Genomic DNA, 15,745 nt, shown 5'->3' on the forward strand with positions numbered 1-15,745 from the left:
ACAAAAAAAAAAAAAAAAAAAAATTGTTCTTTTTTGTGATTCACAGAAATCATGCAGGTATGGACCGACTTAAGAGTAAGTAATTGATCACAGAATTTTAATTTATGGGTAGACTGTCCCGTTAATTGAAAATATAAAGAATTTCCATCTCCCGTGCCAGTGAACAGGCAGCACTAGAGACAGACTGTGTAGACCACCGAGAAGAAGTGACAACAGATATAAAACAAAGCGGAGAATCTGAGCTCCGTGCGCTGTGTCAGATCGTCTCGTTTAGCCATACGTAACAGACATGAGCTGATGCGGGACCCACTGCTTGCCACTTTCCTTCTCTCTGTGTAAATGGCGAATAAAGTTTCTTTGTTTTTTTGTTTTTTGCTGCCCTGAACAGAAGTACAGTTTCTTTTGCGCCGAACTTCTTATGTACGGTAGCCGTTATAGATGGGAAACTGAAAATGAAGAACCTGCCGTGGCTGCGTAAGGTCCACTTATACCGCTAGATGGCAGTAACACTATTCGGTAATTCACCTTTCAAAGACAGACAACAGGTAGTTTACCAGGAAATAAAAGGTACACAGTATGAATTTCTTTATCTTCCCAAGATTCTTTTTCTTGGAAATGATTAAGTGTAAATTGTTTTCTTCACAAATGTATCACCCGAGTCGCATTAGCTACATGCATAGGCATTGCCAACAGGCTATTGTAGGTGTAAATACACGTTTTTACATTAAATAATTAGTTTTGGTGTTTGTTATTATTACTATTGCTAACAGTTTTGTCAAATCTGCTATTTATTTGTCCATGACTCACTTCAAAGAACAAGAAGCAGATGTGAAGTGTGCTCATTAGCTGAGCAAAATCTGCGCACCATGACTGTTCCCATGCACCGAGGGATCTAGAAGAAAACATCAGAAACCATCATTTTCAAGTGATTCCAGATAAATATTTTAAAAATAAAATAAAATACCTATTCATTATCCCATCAGACCTTTATTCTCCTTAGCCGGACAGAAAACTTTTTTTTTTTCTATTATAGCTGTGCTAGAAAAAGACACGCTGTAAACTGTTGAGGGATTTTGACCAAGCCTTTTCTAAACTACAAAGAACTGCAACATCTGTATGAACATGCTCGATCCCGTCTGCTTATAATTGGGACTCACTCGGCAGGCTGTCAAAATGTTACCAGTTAAATTAGTCGTCTGAGGTGGAAGATATATGGCTTCCATCAAATTGGTTCGTTTGGAGAGTTACATTCTCTCTTTTAGGGAAGATTATTATTTCTCAAGGAAATTAACAAGCCTGCAGTACATTTTGATCAGAATAGCCTGTTAGGCTACACCTCCATACAGGCTTAACTAAACCCTGAACTGTCAAACTTGAGAGTATAATTATAGCGGCCAAAAAGTATCATATTCTGAAGATTAATGCGCTGGAATCCTGTTTCACCAAGTATAATGTCCAGTGTCTAAAGTTCTCATGACCAAACTGGACAGGCTACCACAAAACCGAATGTTAGTAGAACTCTTACTCTTAACTTGCGCCAGGTTTAATTTTTGAAAGGCATCAAGAGGCTTTAAGTGACTGTAGTACAGTGTGTCTGATGGATTGTTTAAGTTTGATTAAACGTCCTTCCGAGGGAAAAATAAATAAATCACGTGATCTCCGTCCTTTACAGTTCCAAGGTCTGCAGTCTATTAATCACAGCCTAGTTTTCATTCGCTCAAATTCAGTATGGTCTAACCTGGCTAAAGTGTACACACACACACACACACACACACAAGTGGTTCTTCAGTGGTTCTTTTTGGGCGGTTGAGGTGCTAGCACCACTGCCATAAGAACCAGCTAGCCCCTTTATAGCTCTTTAAAGTTTTTCTTAGTTAAGTTGGGGAAAGGATTTTAAAAATAATAATAATAATAAAACACATTAAAGTACAATGTATTTCCAGAAGATGATGTGGTTCTTAACCTTTTTGGCCCCAAGGCCCCCATAAGGAAACCTTTCAGGGACCCCACACAATATTTTTTTAACCTCAGAAAGCATAAAACTGATTCAAAACAGCTTTTATAATTTGCAGTAAATTCCCATTTATAGCAAACACGAGTGGAGGAACATATCTAAAATCTAAGGAGGAGAATGGTGTTCCTCTTACGGTTCTACGTACAAAGCACCATTTGACAAAGGTGCTGTTTTATGAAAGTGGTTCCCCTATGATTACGAACCAATGAACCATTTTTAGTGCTATTTAGCCCTTTATTAATATTATTATTATTATTAAAGAATGTTTATATGACTAGTGATTTTGAAGTAGGTTTTAATGCTCTCCTGAGTCTGTATTCTATTTATAGTTATAACTATAAGAAAAAAAAAAAATTAGTTCAAAAAGAGAAAGAATTATATATAATTCTTTCCTTTTTGCACAAATTTTTTTTTTCTTTTTTATAAAATGTTCTCTCTCTGTCATTGAAGAAACAATGAATAGAACCAACTTAAGCCACTGGGAAACACAGCTTGAAATCTTACGCTATATTTAGCCACTGGGTGGCAGAATGTCAAGAATTTTTAATTCTGTGCGAATTTAGAACCAATGAACACAGCACAAAAAGAGTAAAACATAACTGAATAAATGCGAGTGGTTTTATTTATTTATTTATTTATTATTATTATTTGAATAAATTTGTTATTTGCTATAAAAACTCTAACCCTTCAAAATTCCGTTAGAAACAAAATTAACAAATGTGGTTTTATTAAATGCTTTGTTCTTAGCCTATATTAGAAAACTTTAAAACAAATAACATGCTTAAAACGTGTAAAATACGTCAGAATAATAATAATAATATAGATAGATAGATAGATAGATAGATAGATAGATAGATAGATAGATAGATAGATAGATAGATAGATAGATAGATAGATAGATAGATAGACAGACAGATAGACAGATAGATAGATTTTTGTCTTTTCTCAATGCACATGTATGGAGGTTTGGCTGGTGTCTGAAGAGCTTGTGAGGCTGGAGCTGCTTGGGTCCTCAGCACTCTGGACAGCGCCTGCACTTGCTGCTCCGCCACTGCTGAGAGCGTGCGCTTATACTTATACAGACTGCCATAAAATACCAGTCAAGAAAAAAACATGAATGGAACCGAGATATTTCACCACTCTTGATTTACAGCAGTTTCCCTCCGTCTAGCGATTTTCAGTTGACTTGATAACCTCCAGTGACGCGCGGCTCTTTTGCACGATCTGACATCTTTATTCATAAATAGCCCCCATTCACATCTCTCTGACGTTCATCTACCCTCTGACGAAACCTGCTCCTATAAGATTCACAGTAAGTTTGGCTGACTCTGAAATGTGCTGTAGCCTAGTTGGGCTCTGTTTTGCTCTGTTGGTGGCAGTTGAGTGACTGGCTGCTGATTCACAAAGGTGAGGCACTTTTCTTATGATGTTGAACTTTGTAGTTGGAAATCCTCGGAATGAAATGTAAAAAAAAAAAAGAAGAAGAAGAAGAAGTGACTGAAAGACTATTAAGAAATATAGGCCTTTTAAATATATTTTTAAGAGTTTTTGTCTAAATTCTACATCAGCTCTGTGTTTAGAAACAAACTAGTCTGATTTTTTTGTAGCTCTCCCTTCTTTTTCTTACATACCTCTTTTGGTCTCTTTTCCCTAGGTCTCAATGAATATCGGTTCTTTAGAGATACAGCGACTTTAGCAGAGAGAAGATGAACATCCATGTGGAGGGGTTGGTGGCGATTGTCATCTTCTACTTGCTGATCCTTGTAGTGGGAATCTGGGCAGCATGGAAAAACAAGAATTCCGGCGTGATGGAGGGAGTTGATCGCAGTGAGACCATTATGGTCGGCGGAAGGGATATTGGATTATTTGTCGGCGCATTTACCATGACAGGTGACTTTCAGAGAGAACTAAAGTAAAAAGCGTTTTACCTTATTTGTAAATGTATATGAATGACGTTTTTCTTTTCTTTTTCTTTTTTTACATCTTTAAAGATTTAGTCATGCAACAAAAATGTACTGCCTGTAAGAATAAGAAAAAAAGCTAAAACCGTGATGAGATGATGTCTTTATCTTTCTACGTCATTAAAGTAGACAATCAGTTTCGGAAGTAAAATTCGAACATTTGCAGGCCTACATGAAATGTAATACTACAATATGTAGTCTACTTAAATGTTTATTTTATTAATTATAATTATAACTGGATATTCGTTTGGTTTATGTATTTTTTTTTCTCCACTTGAATGATCCTGTTTGCTGTTATAACATATAAACGGAATATAAATATACATGCATATACACACACACACACACACACATACACACACTCATATATATATATATATTCCATTAAACAGGTATTGTACATACTGGTACTGTTACTAATTATTTAATAATTTATGTTGCTAATTCTGCTATTTTTTCACACACACAAAACGTTAACAGATACAACTTTGATTTTAAAAATGTATTAGTAAATACAATGCACTTGAACAATGAACAATACTCAAACATTTATGTTAGCTAACATCATTAATATATATATATATATATATATATATATATATATATATATATATATATATATATATATATATATATATCAAGTTTCAAGACCAGTCAGATTAAATGTCCTCTCTCATTCCAGCAACGTGGGTTGGAGGGGGTTATATCAACGGCACAGCAGAGAATGTGTATCTTCCCGGGTACGGCTTGGCATGGGCACAGGCTCCCTTTGGATATGCGCTCAGCCTTGTTGTGGGTATGTTGCATATGTATGCAGCTTTGTATAAACGTGTTCAGTGTTAAAGTTAGCAGAACTCAAAGCATGTATCTGTCAAACATATAATATTTGAATTGATTCATGTCAAGGTGGCCTTTTCTTTGCAAAACCCATGCGCTCCCGGGGTTACGTCACCATGCTTGACCCCTTCCAGCAACTGTATGGTAAAAGGATGGGTGGTCTGCTATTCATCCCTGCACTAATGGGGGAAATGTTCTGGTCAGCCGCCATCTTATCTGCCCTTGGTAAGAAAAAAAAGGGAAATGATATCTTAGAAAGATGCAGTCAGTAAATTTGCAAGTTCTTTCGAAATTGTATTAGGACATATTCAATAAATACTGCAGTAAAGCTTTAATTAAACAACGTTGTTTGCATCACAGGGGCCACATTGAGTGTGATCATTGACATCGACATCAATATGTCTGTGATTATTTCGGCTCTTATTGCCATTTTCTACACACTGGTGGGGGGACTTTACTCAGTGGCCTACACTGATGTTGTCCAGCTCTTCTGCATTTTTTTAGGACTGGTAAGGCTTCACAGAACCACACGATGAAGTCACTGACGGCGTCATTTTCCCCTTAATTCACATCTGCATGTCTTCAGCAGCACAGAACACTCTGTGATTTATCAAAGTGGCTGTTTGCTCTGCAGTTTTGACAGTAACGGCTCATTAACCACCCTTCATAGATACAAGTAGCAGGTATAAAGAAGCAAAAAGAAGAAATCAAATATTTGTCCTTCTTTGAGTTATGTATCATTTGCTTTTCATTTATTCATTTTAAGTATTATTACATCATTCAATAAAAATAATAATTAATAAAAATTAAGAATTTAACATGATCACCTGAACAAAATTCATAATTAAATCAATGTTGAAATGTAAAAATCTATTTCAAAATCTATTTGGCTGGTTTTAACTGCTACACATTAAGTTAAATAAAGAGTATTACAATGTTATAAATGGTCAATTACATAGTAATAGAGTGGAATATGTTCTCTTCATAGTGGGTGAGTGTCCCTTTTGCACTCTCAAACCCAGCTGTGTCTGACATCGGAGTGACAGCAGTGAAGCAGCTCAATGCTAATCAGACTGCATGGCTTGGGAAGATAGAAAGCCCTGACAAATGGATGTGGGCTGACAACTTCTGCCTTCTGGTGAGTGGACAACCCACTGTAGCATGATGGGATGGAGACACAATGGTTTTTGCCAATGGAGAATTGTTGATTCTGAAGGGCCAAACCTAATTTCTCACTTTAGTGAACAATGCAGTCATTCGTACGGAGGAAAACTAAATAAGACCAAAAGAATTGGAGAGAGAGAGAGAGAGAGAGAGAGAAAGAGAAACTGAAGTGTAATTTTTGTCCAGCCATGTCACTCTTCTCCTGTAGGTTGCCATATTTAGATTAGTTTTAACATTTATAGTGTTATAATGCACTCTTGATGTTATGCATTTGAATCATGCTGTCTTGTATCTGTATTTACAATGATGTTTCTGTTTCTAGATGTTGGGGGGGATTCCCTGGCAGGTGTATTTTCAAAGGGTTCTTTCTGCCTCTTCAGCTTCCTATGCTCAAGTCCTCTCCTTCCTGGCTGCCTTTGGTTGTATCATCATGGCTATTCCCTCTGTCCTGATCGGAGCCATAGGGGCTTCCACAGGTAAAATGAACCTTTTTTTTTTGCCCTTGTAATCTTTAATCAACATTAACATTCCCTTCCCCTCCTTGCAACGACATCTCTTCTCTGGTGATGTGTGCACTGGCACTCTCCTTTCCTGCACTGTTATTTTAGTATCATTATAGTTATCATTATGTTTTTATTAATATACTGAATTCGTTTAATATTTTGTTTTATATTTTCTGTTTTCATTTGAAGTTAAAGTTTTAGTCTTTTTGTTGTTGTTTTTCTAGATATGTTTTTTTTTTTTGTTTTAATATAGTAGTTTTTTTTAATGGTTTTAGTTCAGATAACTATAATAACCCTGCTCTGACAAACTGTAATTTTAATAAAATCATAGCAGTCAGCAAATGACAACGTTTTCTTGGTGGGGTTTTTTTTTTTTTTTTCGTGGCTCTACATCACAATAGGGTATTTGCAACTTTATTTCATGTTGAATTAAATAATTAGTCTAATTTACAGGCTGTATCCACTTAAAGATGTCTAGATCTTAGAGTGCTAAATAAATAAATAAATCATTGAAAAAAAAAAGTATATATATATAAACAAACAGAACTCTCCATATTTCAATAATAAAACTTCTTCAGCATGAGACCCTTTAGTTCAGAAATATTTCCTTAAACAGATAATATAAAAGTGCTCTTAATTATACACTAATTATGTTGTTTTCCCCCTCCAGAACATACCCTCACACTGAATAATTATTCACAGCTCAGCCAAATAAAAAATGTGCATCAAAGCATTTTTCATATTGTTTCCTGTATATTATGTTTCCTTATCCTAAACCCTTAAGCCATTTTCCCTTAGAGTGTGTACTGTATTTAGTATATACTGACAGTAATTCTAATTATGTAATCACTTATTTCTGATTGTTGGGGGAACAGTCTGTTTTGCTATGGTGTGTTGTGGGAGGTGTTCTCCAGGCTGTATAAGCCCCGGGTGGAAACCATGTTCCCTTCAGATCACTAAAGAAACGAGTAAATAACAACAGCTGGTCTCCCTCATATATTATTAACAGATTATCCATTTAACGATGTGAACCCAGTAAATATTACATCTGAGGGAGGCACACAGCACCCAGATTTAATCAACAGACTTTCAGCATCAAAGACAGAGCAGACACGTATTATTTAACTGATTGGGAATAACAGTCTGATCAATCAAGGCTTGTTGCTTTTGGATTTTAAGTAAAAAGAATTTAAAATAGAATGTCTGAGTTTCATTTAACATGTATTCAACTCATGTATGATGCAAAAAAAAAAAAAATATATATATATATATATATATATATATATATAAATATAATTATTACGCTGGTGGTTAGTACACAGTATATAGTAAGTGTGTTCTGCTCCATAGATTGGAACCAGACAACCTATGGGCCAATTTCTCCCATGCAGAAGGACCAGTCTGACATGATTCTACCGATCGTGCTACAGCACCTGTGTCCAGCCTATATCTCCTTTTTTGGTCTGGGGGCAGTTTCTGCTGCAGTGATGTCATCCGCTGACTCATCCATCTTGTCGGCCAGCTCCATGTTCGCTAGGAACATCTACAAGCTCGCTTTCCGGCAATCGGTGAGAGCAAGTTAAATTTAATTTACTGCAGGAAAAAAAAGAAAAGAAAGCAATATTTTTTGCCTTGTTTGGCAGTACAAATATTTAAACGTTCTTAAAAAAAAACATTTATTTTAGAAGTAAATTTTATCAAAATTAAGAGAGTTTTTTTTACTTAAAAGAAGGGGGGAAAACTAAATGGAGTAAGAAAAATAAACTTAATTCAAAGGAAAGACATTTTTTTTACCCCACTGGCAGATATTTGTTCTTATTTTAAGAATAAAGTCATACAATTTTGATAATTGTTTAGGAAATTAAGAATTCTATTTTTAAAAGTAAATGTATCTTTACTGTAAGAAAAGTCTGTAAAGGAATTTTCTGTTTTGATTTTGCAGGTGTTTTACCTGTATTTTATTTCTGTTGCATTTTTGGTTAAAGTTTAAAATAAATGTTCTGGCTAAAAATGACCAGTAACTGTAGTCATAGTTTTGCAGGCAAAAGGTTCACTGTCAATGACGTATTGATGTATGAAGCACAGCTCACTCAGAAGTCACTTTCAGACTAAGCAGCTTTCTGTTGGACAGCAGAGAGAATTTGCATGAATTAACTTTAGTAAAATCTGTGTGGGGAACTTTTTGACTTTCACTAGTAAAAGTCTGTGTGGGGAAATATTTTACCTTCACAACAAACTCCTGAATGCACAAATCCTACTGAAGTTACTAAATTTGAATGATATTTTGTCAAGTAGCATTGATTTAAGAGTTTATATATTTGTACTGGAAAATATGACAAACATACTGAGCTAGAACATCTCTCTCTCTATCTCTTTCTCTCTCTCTCTCTCTTTCTCTCTCTCTCTCTCTCTCTCTCGTTGGAAAATGACTATATAATTTAGAATGTGTACTAATGCATGGATAAAGTAGTTTAAGGAATAGGTCAATAATAACAATAATCAGTCATCATTTACTTACACAAAGTCATTCAAGAACCATATTGCTCACTTTATTCTGCGAAATACAAAATAAGATATTTTGCAGAATGTCTCAGCTGTCGTTTTCCATATAATGAAAGTCAATAGCATCCAAAACAACTGCTTTTTAGATGCATCACAACAACATTAGGCCGCACTGACATCTATTGTATGAAAACTGTGTGTGTCAATAATTAAAAAACTGAAATCAGCTTAATCAAATAGAAATTTGTTGTTTTCTCATATCCTGAACCATTTCATTAATTAATTCTCGTCTCATCTTTGTACTGACTTCAAGGCTTCCGACCGTGAGATAGTATGGGTCATGCGGATCACTATCTTTGTGTTCGGGGCTCTTGCGACGGCCATGGCTCTCCTGACTGGGACCGTTTATGGTTTATGGTACCTGAGCTCTGACCTGGTCTATGTCATCATCTTTCCCCAACTCCTCTGCGTTCTTTTCATCCGTGGCACAAACACCTACGGCTCGGTGGCTGGATACATCTTTGGATTGACCCTGCGAGTTGGTGGAGGGGAACCATATCTCAAACTGCCTCCATTCATCTACTACCCTGGATGGACCATTGAGGAGAAGGTCCATCATGTGACCAAGGAGGTGGAATACCTGGTGATGCAGAGGTTTCCCTTTAAGACTGCTTCCATGCTGGCCTCGTTCCTAAGCAATGTGGCTTTCTCATACCTGTTTAAGTACCTGTTCGAGAGTGGCACTTTGTCGGCTAAATATGATTTCTTGGATGCAGTGGTGGCTAAGCACAGTGCAGAAATAATGGACAAGACCACTCTGGTGAACAGAAACATCATTGGGCTGAATGAAATGGCCCCAGTCAAGCCAAGACTTAGTGTTACTTTAGCTGCTACCTTCACCAGGAAGGAAACCCTGACCGAAGAGGAGGACTCCAGCCCGGAGTCACCGAGTCATGAGATCAAGTAGATACCTTATGGACAATCCTGAGAAGACTCTGTAGTGGTTCCATGACGTGAAGTACAAGGCTTCACCCAATAAGTAAAGAAATATCAGATTTTAATTACATAATTAATTCACTCCACACTCCTTTTCTGGAATTTCCATCACTTCTTTCAGATATTGTGGAACGAGACAGAAACTGAAACTCTGTGAAAATGTTAACGAGAGAAGAAAACAGCAGTGATTTAGATGGTTTGAGTGATATTAGGACATTGATGGTGTTACTTACCCTGAGGATCTCTTCCACTGCTGATGGTATGTACAAACCTTCAGTGACTCTCCTTTCCCTGCTAAAGAAAATGTTGAGATACTGTGATAATCCTTGAGAAATAATCATATTAAAAGGTAGGTTCACTCAAATATGTTCTGTCATCATTTGCTCAACTTCATGTCATTCCGAACATGTATAACTTTATTTCTTTCTCTATTTTTTCATCTATACAAACTCAACGGGCATCAGTGTTAAAAAATAACACTGAAGCCCACTGACTTTAACTGTATGGATTGAAAAAAAGAGGAAAATAATCCTTTTTCTGAGTTCTACAGAAGAAATAAAGTCATGTTTGGACAATCCACGAAAGGACCCTATTGACTTCATTGTGTAAAGAAAAGAAAAAAAGCACTTGAAACATTCTTCAAATTATCTTTTTGTGTTCCACAGATGAACATAAGTTTCAAATGATGACAGAATGTCAATTTCTCTGTGAATTGTCTCTTTAATTTCTTGTATCTAGACACAGATCAGTCAAGATTTAAAAATGAAAAAAGAAAATGTAACACAGTGATTATAATATATCCAATCATAGCTATATATTAATAAATAATAGGTGTAGGTTTATGTGTCAGGACATTACTTGACATGCGTCAAACTCCCATGATACATATTAGTGCAGATTATACCTTCATCCTATCATAAAAATCAAATGTAGCTAAACAGTTATAAACTGTTTCATAAATATGTAATTATATGCGTAACAAGTGATGTGCTTCCCATCTACAAACTACCTTTAACAACTGTGACATAAGTGCACATGTGGCAAATGTCTTTTTCATGTTCATAGTGCAATATTAAGGTGACCAGGAAAACAAAAAACATGGAAAAAATATATATAATCTTGTAATCGTCTAACTAGCTGCATTGATTAGATGGGGATGATTGGACATTATGCAAACCCGGTCGTCACTTTGTTGTACTTGAAAATGAATGTAGCTGCAAATGATTAATCAGATGTAATAACCTACATCTGTGCTGTGCTATTCTTTTGTGATTTGCAAAGTCATTCATATGTCAAAAGAAGTCATTGTACCTGGTTCTAGAATGAACCAGCTGCTGTGTTGTTGGTTTTAGTGATACAGAAGTTTTTGTTATGTGTATATTTATACTACAGTGAATAGAAATGTCCAGTATTCCACTAAAATGTTAAGTGTCACTTTAGCGTTTATATATATATATATATATATATATATATATATATATATATATATATATATACACGCACATTTATTTATTTGGATGGGTGGGAGCCACCAACACAAATCTATATTTATTTATTAATTGTGGCCTACAGATTAAACATAGGATTATTCAAAGATAATACATTTTATTGTTAAGACTTTCATAGTTGTGTATTATTTCAAAGTTGTACAGTCAACAAAAACTCTTAAGTCATGAGGCGTTTTCCATTTTGTTCAAATTCATCATGACAAAATGTGTTTGATGACCATTTTTGTTCCCATTTCTAATAGCAAACCCAGTCTAATGCCATTTCGCAACCTGAACTGATCTGCAGACCGCTGTAGAGCCAATGGGTAGTTACGAAAAAGCGCATGTCTGAAAATGTGACAATTTATGACGTTAACTCTCTTCATCTTCCAATGTCACTGTTAAGAGACGGCACTCTAAAAATAGCCAGTACGTTATTTATATTAAGTGCTCTGCTGGTCTTGGTGGGGCGGGGCAGGGGGGGTTGGGTGAATAAGGCGGAGGGAAGTGAAGAGGGGGTTGGGCCAGACCTCTTATGCGTCTTTTCATATACTGCGTCAGTGTCCTGGGGGTGGGCGATGACGCTGTTTTTGCCCCACCCAACCATGTCCCGAGCTTGTCCTCTATTTTGTCCTTGCTGTCCAAAATTTAATCCCATTACATTGTTTAGGCTGGATATGCCAAAAATCCTACTCACAAAAGAACAGCGAAGAGCACTTGTGGTGATTAATAATCACCGCAATGGGGGCGGTACTTTTAGCTTTGCCAAAAGTCAAGCCATTTTTATCCTTCCAACTGAGGAGGTGTCTGCGACCATCCAAGGCGTATGGTAAAACCTCGACAACAATTTTCTCACCAAAGGATGCAGTTTGAACACCTTTCATGGTTAGCAATTTAGTGGCATCCTCTTGTCAATGCTCGTCCGGGATATCCATTTTAGATTTCTTCATATGTGGGCAGTCTCTGGTTTTCTTGGTGATCACATCTCTGCTCACAAATCAGCAATGAAATGCTTGAGGTTCAAGAATCTCAGCTGAAATATGGTGCATCTAATTGAATCAGCCTAAGTGAGGGACATTTGTCCTCTCTCATGGTTCAATCGATCAAATCTCCCACAACAACGGTTCGGAGCACAGCCTGTGACGGAAACTTGCAGGCAGTGTTCATCACGCCTGTCATTATTTATTTGAACAATTTCCTTTAGTGTTAATCAGCAACGGGTATAGATGTTATGTAGTCTTTTATTAGTACAACTTAAATGAATGAGAAAACAACCTCAAGACACAAAGCTTCAAAAACCCCAAATGCGCCAGTGAGAATTTCCGTTTGTTTCTATTCTTCGTTAAATGGTTACATGGTCTCCAGTGTGCTGCAGAAGATGATCTTTGGACACGCCTCAGCTGTACTTCTCTTAATGCCAGAGTCTTCATGTATCTGTCAAGAAATCATCTCCCTATTGAAGGAGGCAGGTGTAATCAGATTGGCTCTCATTAAACCTGAGGGAATAATTGGGCATGCTGGGAAACTTTGGGCTTTACCAGAAGACAGTAGGTATAATGTAATGAGAAAGATAAGAGACTACAGATAAGGTAAAAGATTAGCGAAGAATTGTTTACTTTTGACTTTCCTAGACAATTTTGAGTACTAAAATAAAATGTAAAAAAGGCTGTTTTTTTAACAGTGTCATTGTTACATAGTAATAACAGTAAATTATGCATGATTACAAGCAACTAACCCAAAACCAGGTATGTGTTGTTAATTAATAACTCTATTTTACTAATTTGTGTAATTACATTGTAACAAGTACACATTACAATAAAGTGTAACCAAAGGGCTTTTGTATCTAAAGAGCAGTAAAACACTAATATATATTATACATGTTTAGCAGTGATTTTATTTTTTATTTTTTTTAATTTAAACACAAAATGTTTGGATGTTTTACACATTATGTGTAATTGGGAGCATGTGTTGATGTTTCTTGGTACTGACTTTTGGAAAATTTGAAAATCTACATCAGGCCAGCTTTAAAAAAAAAAAAAAAAAAAAAAGAATAATAGCAATAATAATTCTGCTCATGTTTCATCAATGAAACTTGTCAGCAGCACCTGTTATTATGATCACGTTTCACTGATGAAATATGATATTTCATTAGTGAAACGTGATTGTGTGCATTCTTCCATTTCTAAAAAAATCTGCATAAAGTTTAGGGATTACACCTATGTAACCATTTAGATTCTATAAAAATATACCATTGAAAAATTAACCACAAAATATGTTGTTGTTTTTTTTACTTTTTTTGAGCAGCTTGTTGAGAATCTTTCAAAGTAATATGTAACTGTCCATAAAGCAGCACTATGACTTTTTGTAGAGCAACATCTCCTCTCGATATTTACTGAATATCTGGAATGTCATCATAACACGTTTTTACATGGATGCGTCCTATTCCTCCAGACCAAACATTCTTCTTTTTTTCCACTCGCTCTTTCTCATTTCAGACAGCAAAGTCATCTGTGGTGACAAGGAACCCTTTTTTTTGACACGGGTCGACTAGAACAAGCAACCCTGAGGGCACATCAGTATCCGAAATAGCTGTCAGCAATAGAAGCTCTAGGCTAGATTTAGCAAGTGGGTTTGCTGTTGGAAAATCAATCTCTATCGTTAGCTTTTTAATAGTCTTGGTCACTTAGCTGGTGCATTCAGATCAATTCAAACAGGTTGATGTCTCTAAAAAGCTAGAATATGTGATTGTTCAATATCTGAAAGAACAGCTATGAATTTAAAGGACCCAGAGGAGGAATACAGGCATTAAAATACATTAGTCCTCAGGGATAATTTTATTGACTTATACTTCCGCTCTCTTCCTCCATGTCTTTGAATAAAAACCTGCCACAACCTGTTCTGCTGTCATCCTGATGATGCAGCTTTTCTCTGCAGACCTCCCAGCTGACAGTCACATGGCAATGTCATACATGACTTGTGTTACATAAAACACCAACTAAAGTAAACACTCTGAGGTACAGTAACATCCCAAAATCCTTTATTTCCACTGTCAACCCCATTCTTACAGTGTATTTTCAAAGTGTTACTGGCACAACACTGAAAATGTCTTTCTAAAGAGATTTCCAATGGGGAAAAAAATGGATGTTGTAAAAAAAAAAAAAATGTCATCAGTGTAAGGACAACAACAACAGAAATAATAATAGTAGTAGTAGTAGTAGTAACAAAAGCATCTATTTTTCAAGATATCTTTACCACACGGGGAAGTCACACGCAGGTTTGGAACTAAATGAGTGTGGGTAAGTCATTCTAATTTTTGGATGAACAATAGAGCACACAAAATGCATGTTTATACTGTCATCTTTTATTAAGTTAAATATCATTTAGTTACATTAAAGGATTAGTTCACTTCCAGAATAAAAGGTTTCTGATAATTTACTCATGACCCATGTCATCCAAGAAGATCATGTCTTTCTTTCTTCAGTCACAAAGAAATTAAGGTTTTTGAGGAAAACAGTCCAGGGTTTTTCTCCATATAATGGACTTCAATGGTGAACAATGAGATGAAGGTCCAAATTGCAGTTTCAATGCAGCTTCAGAGGGCTCTAACAGTTACATGATCCCAGCCGAGGAGTAAGGGTCTTATCTATTGAAACAATCTGTCATTTTCAAAAAAAAAAAAAAAAGAAGTATATCATTTTTATTTTAACCAATAAATGCTTGACTTGCTCTAGCTCGACTTCACGCATTACATAGTCACATTCGAAAGGTCACACGTGACGTTACCGGAAGTACCGAGCCAGTATTTACTAAGTGAACATGCGAAGAAAATCAAAAGTCCTTTACAAAAAAAGGTAAAACAACGATATCGGATGATTTTGAAGTTGGAAATGAAAATTAGTTTTGCGCTCTACTCTACTTTTATGAACCAGAGTACACAGAAAAAGAGCTAACCACATTTGACCTTTCTAACGTGGTTACGTAATTGCATGAATTTGCGGACGCGCATCGCGGAGCTAGTGTAAGACCTGCATTTGTTATTAAAAAATTTTTGTTTTTGTTTTTTGAAAATGACAGATCGTTTTGCTAGATAAGACCCTTATTCCTCGGCTGGGATCGTAAAGAGCCTTTTGAATCTGCACTGAAACTTCAGTTTGGACCTTCAACCGTTTGGCCACCACTGAAGTCCATTATGGAGAGAAATCCTGGAATGTTTCCACAAAAAACGTGATTTGTTGACAGAAAGACATGAACATCTTGGAAGACATGGGCATGATTAAATGA

At 36.0% G+C, this 15,745-nt stretch overlaps 1 protein-coding gene across 1 annotated transcript; it reads left to right on the top strand.

The window, feature by feature from the left end:
- Positions 1-3,360: 3,360 nt before the first annotated feature.
- On the top strand, positions 3,361-10,506 carry LOC132142526 (high affinity choline transporter 1-like). Its single transcript, XM_059552461.1, has 9 exons — positions 3,361-3,421; positions 3,669-3,904; positions 4,658-4,771; positions 4,882-5,037; positions 5,173-5,321; positions 5,801-5,950; positions 6,299-6,452; positions 7,830-8,047; positions 9,295-10,506. Exons 2-9 carry the CDS (start codon positions 3,721-3,723, stop codon positions 9,946-9,948), a joined length of 1,779 nt encoding a protein of 592 aa, XP_059408444.1. The 5' UTR covers positions 3,361-3,421; positions 3,669-3,720; the 3' UTR covers positions 9,949-10,506.
- The last annotated feature ends 5,239 nt before the right edge of the window (positions 10,507-15,745 follow it).

The sequence above is a fragment of the Carassius carassius genome, chromosome 6, assembly GCF_963082965.1.
Source record: "Carassius carassius chromosome 6, fCarCar2.1, whole genome shotgun sequence".
NCBI classification, from domain to species: Eukaryota; Metazoa; Chordata; class Actinopteri; order Cypriniformes; family Cyprinidae; genus Carassius; species Carassius carassius.

Excerpts from the sequence above, each read along its gene's own strand:
- LOC132142526 (XM_059552461.1), top strand. The coding sequence starts at position 3,721 with ATGAACATCCATGTGGAGGGGTTGGTGGCGATTGTCATCTTCTACTTG. Across the intron at positions 5,322-5,800 it reads TCTGCATTTTTTTAGGACTG|TGGGTGAGTGTCCCTTTTGC; the intron begins GTAAGGCTTCAC and ends TTCTCTTCATAG. Across the intron at positions 5,951-6,298 it reads CTGACAACTTCTGCCTTCTG|ATGTTGGGGGGGATTCCCTG; the intron begins GTGAGTGGACAA and ends TTCTGTTTCTAG.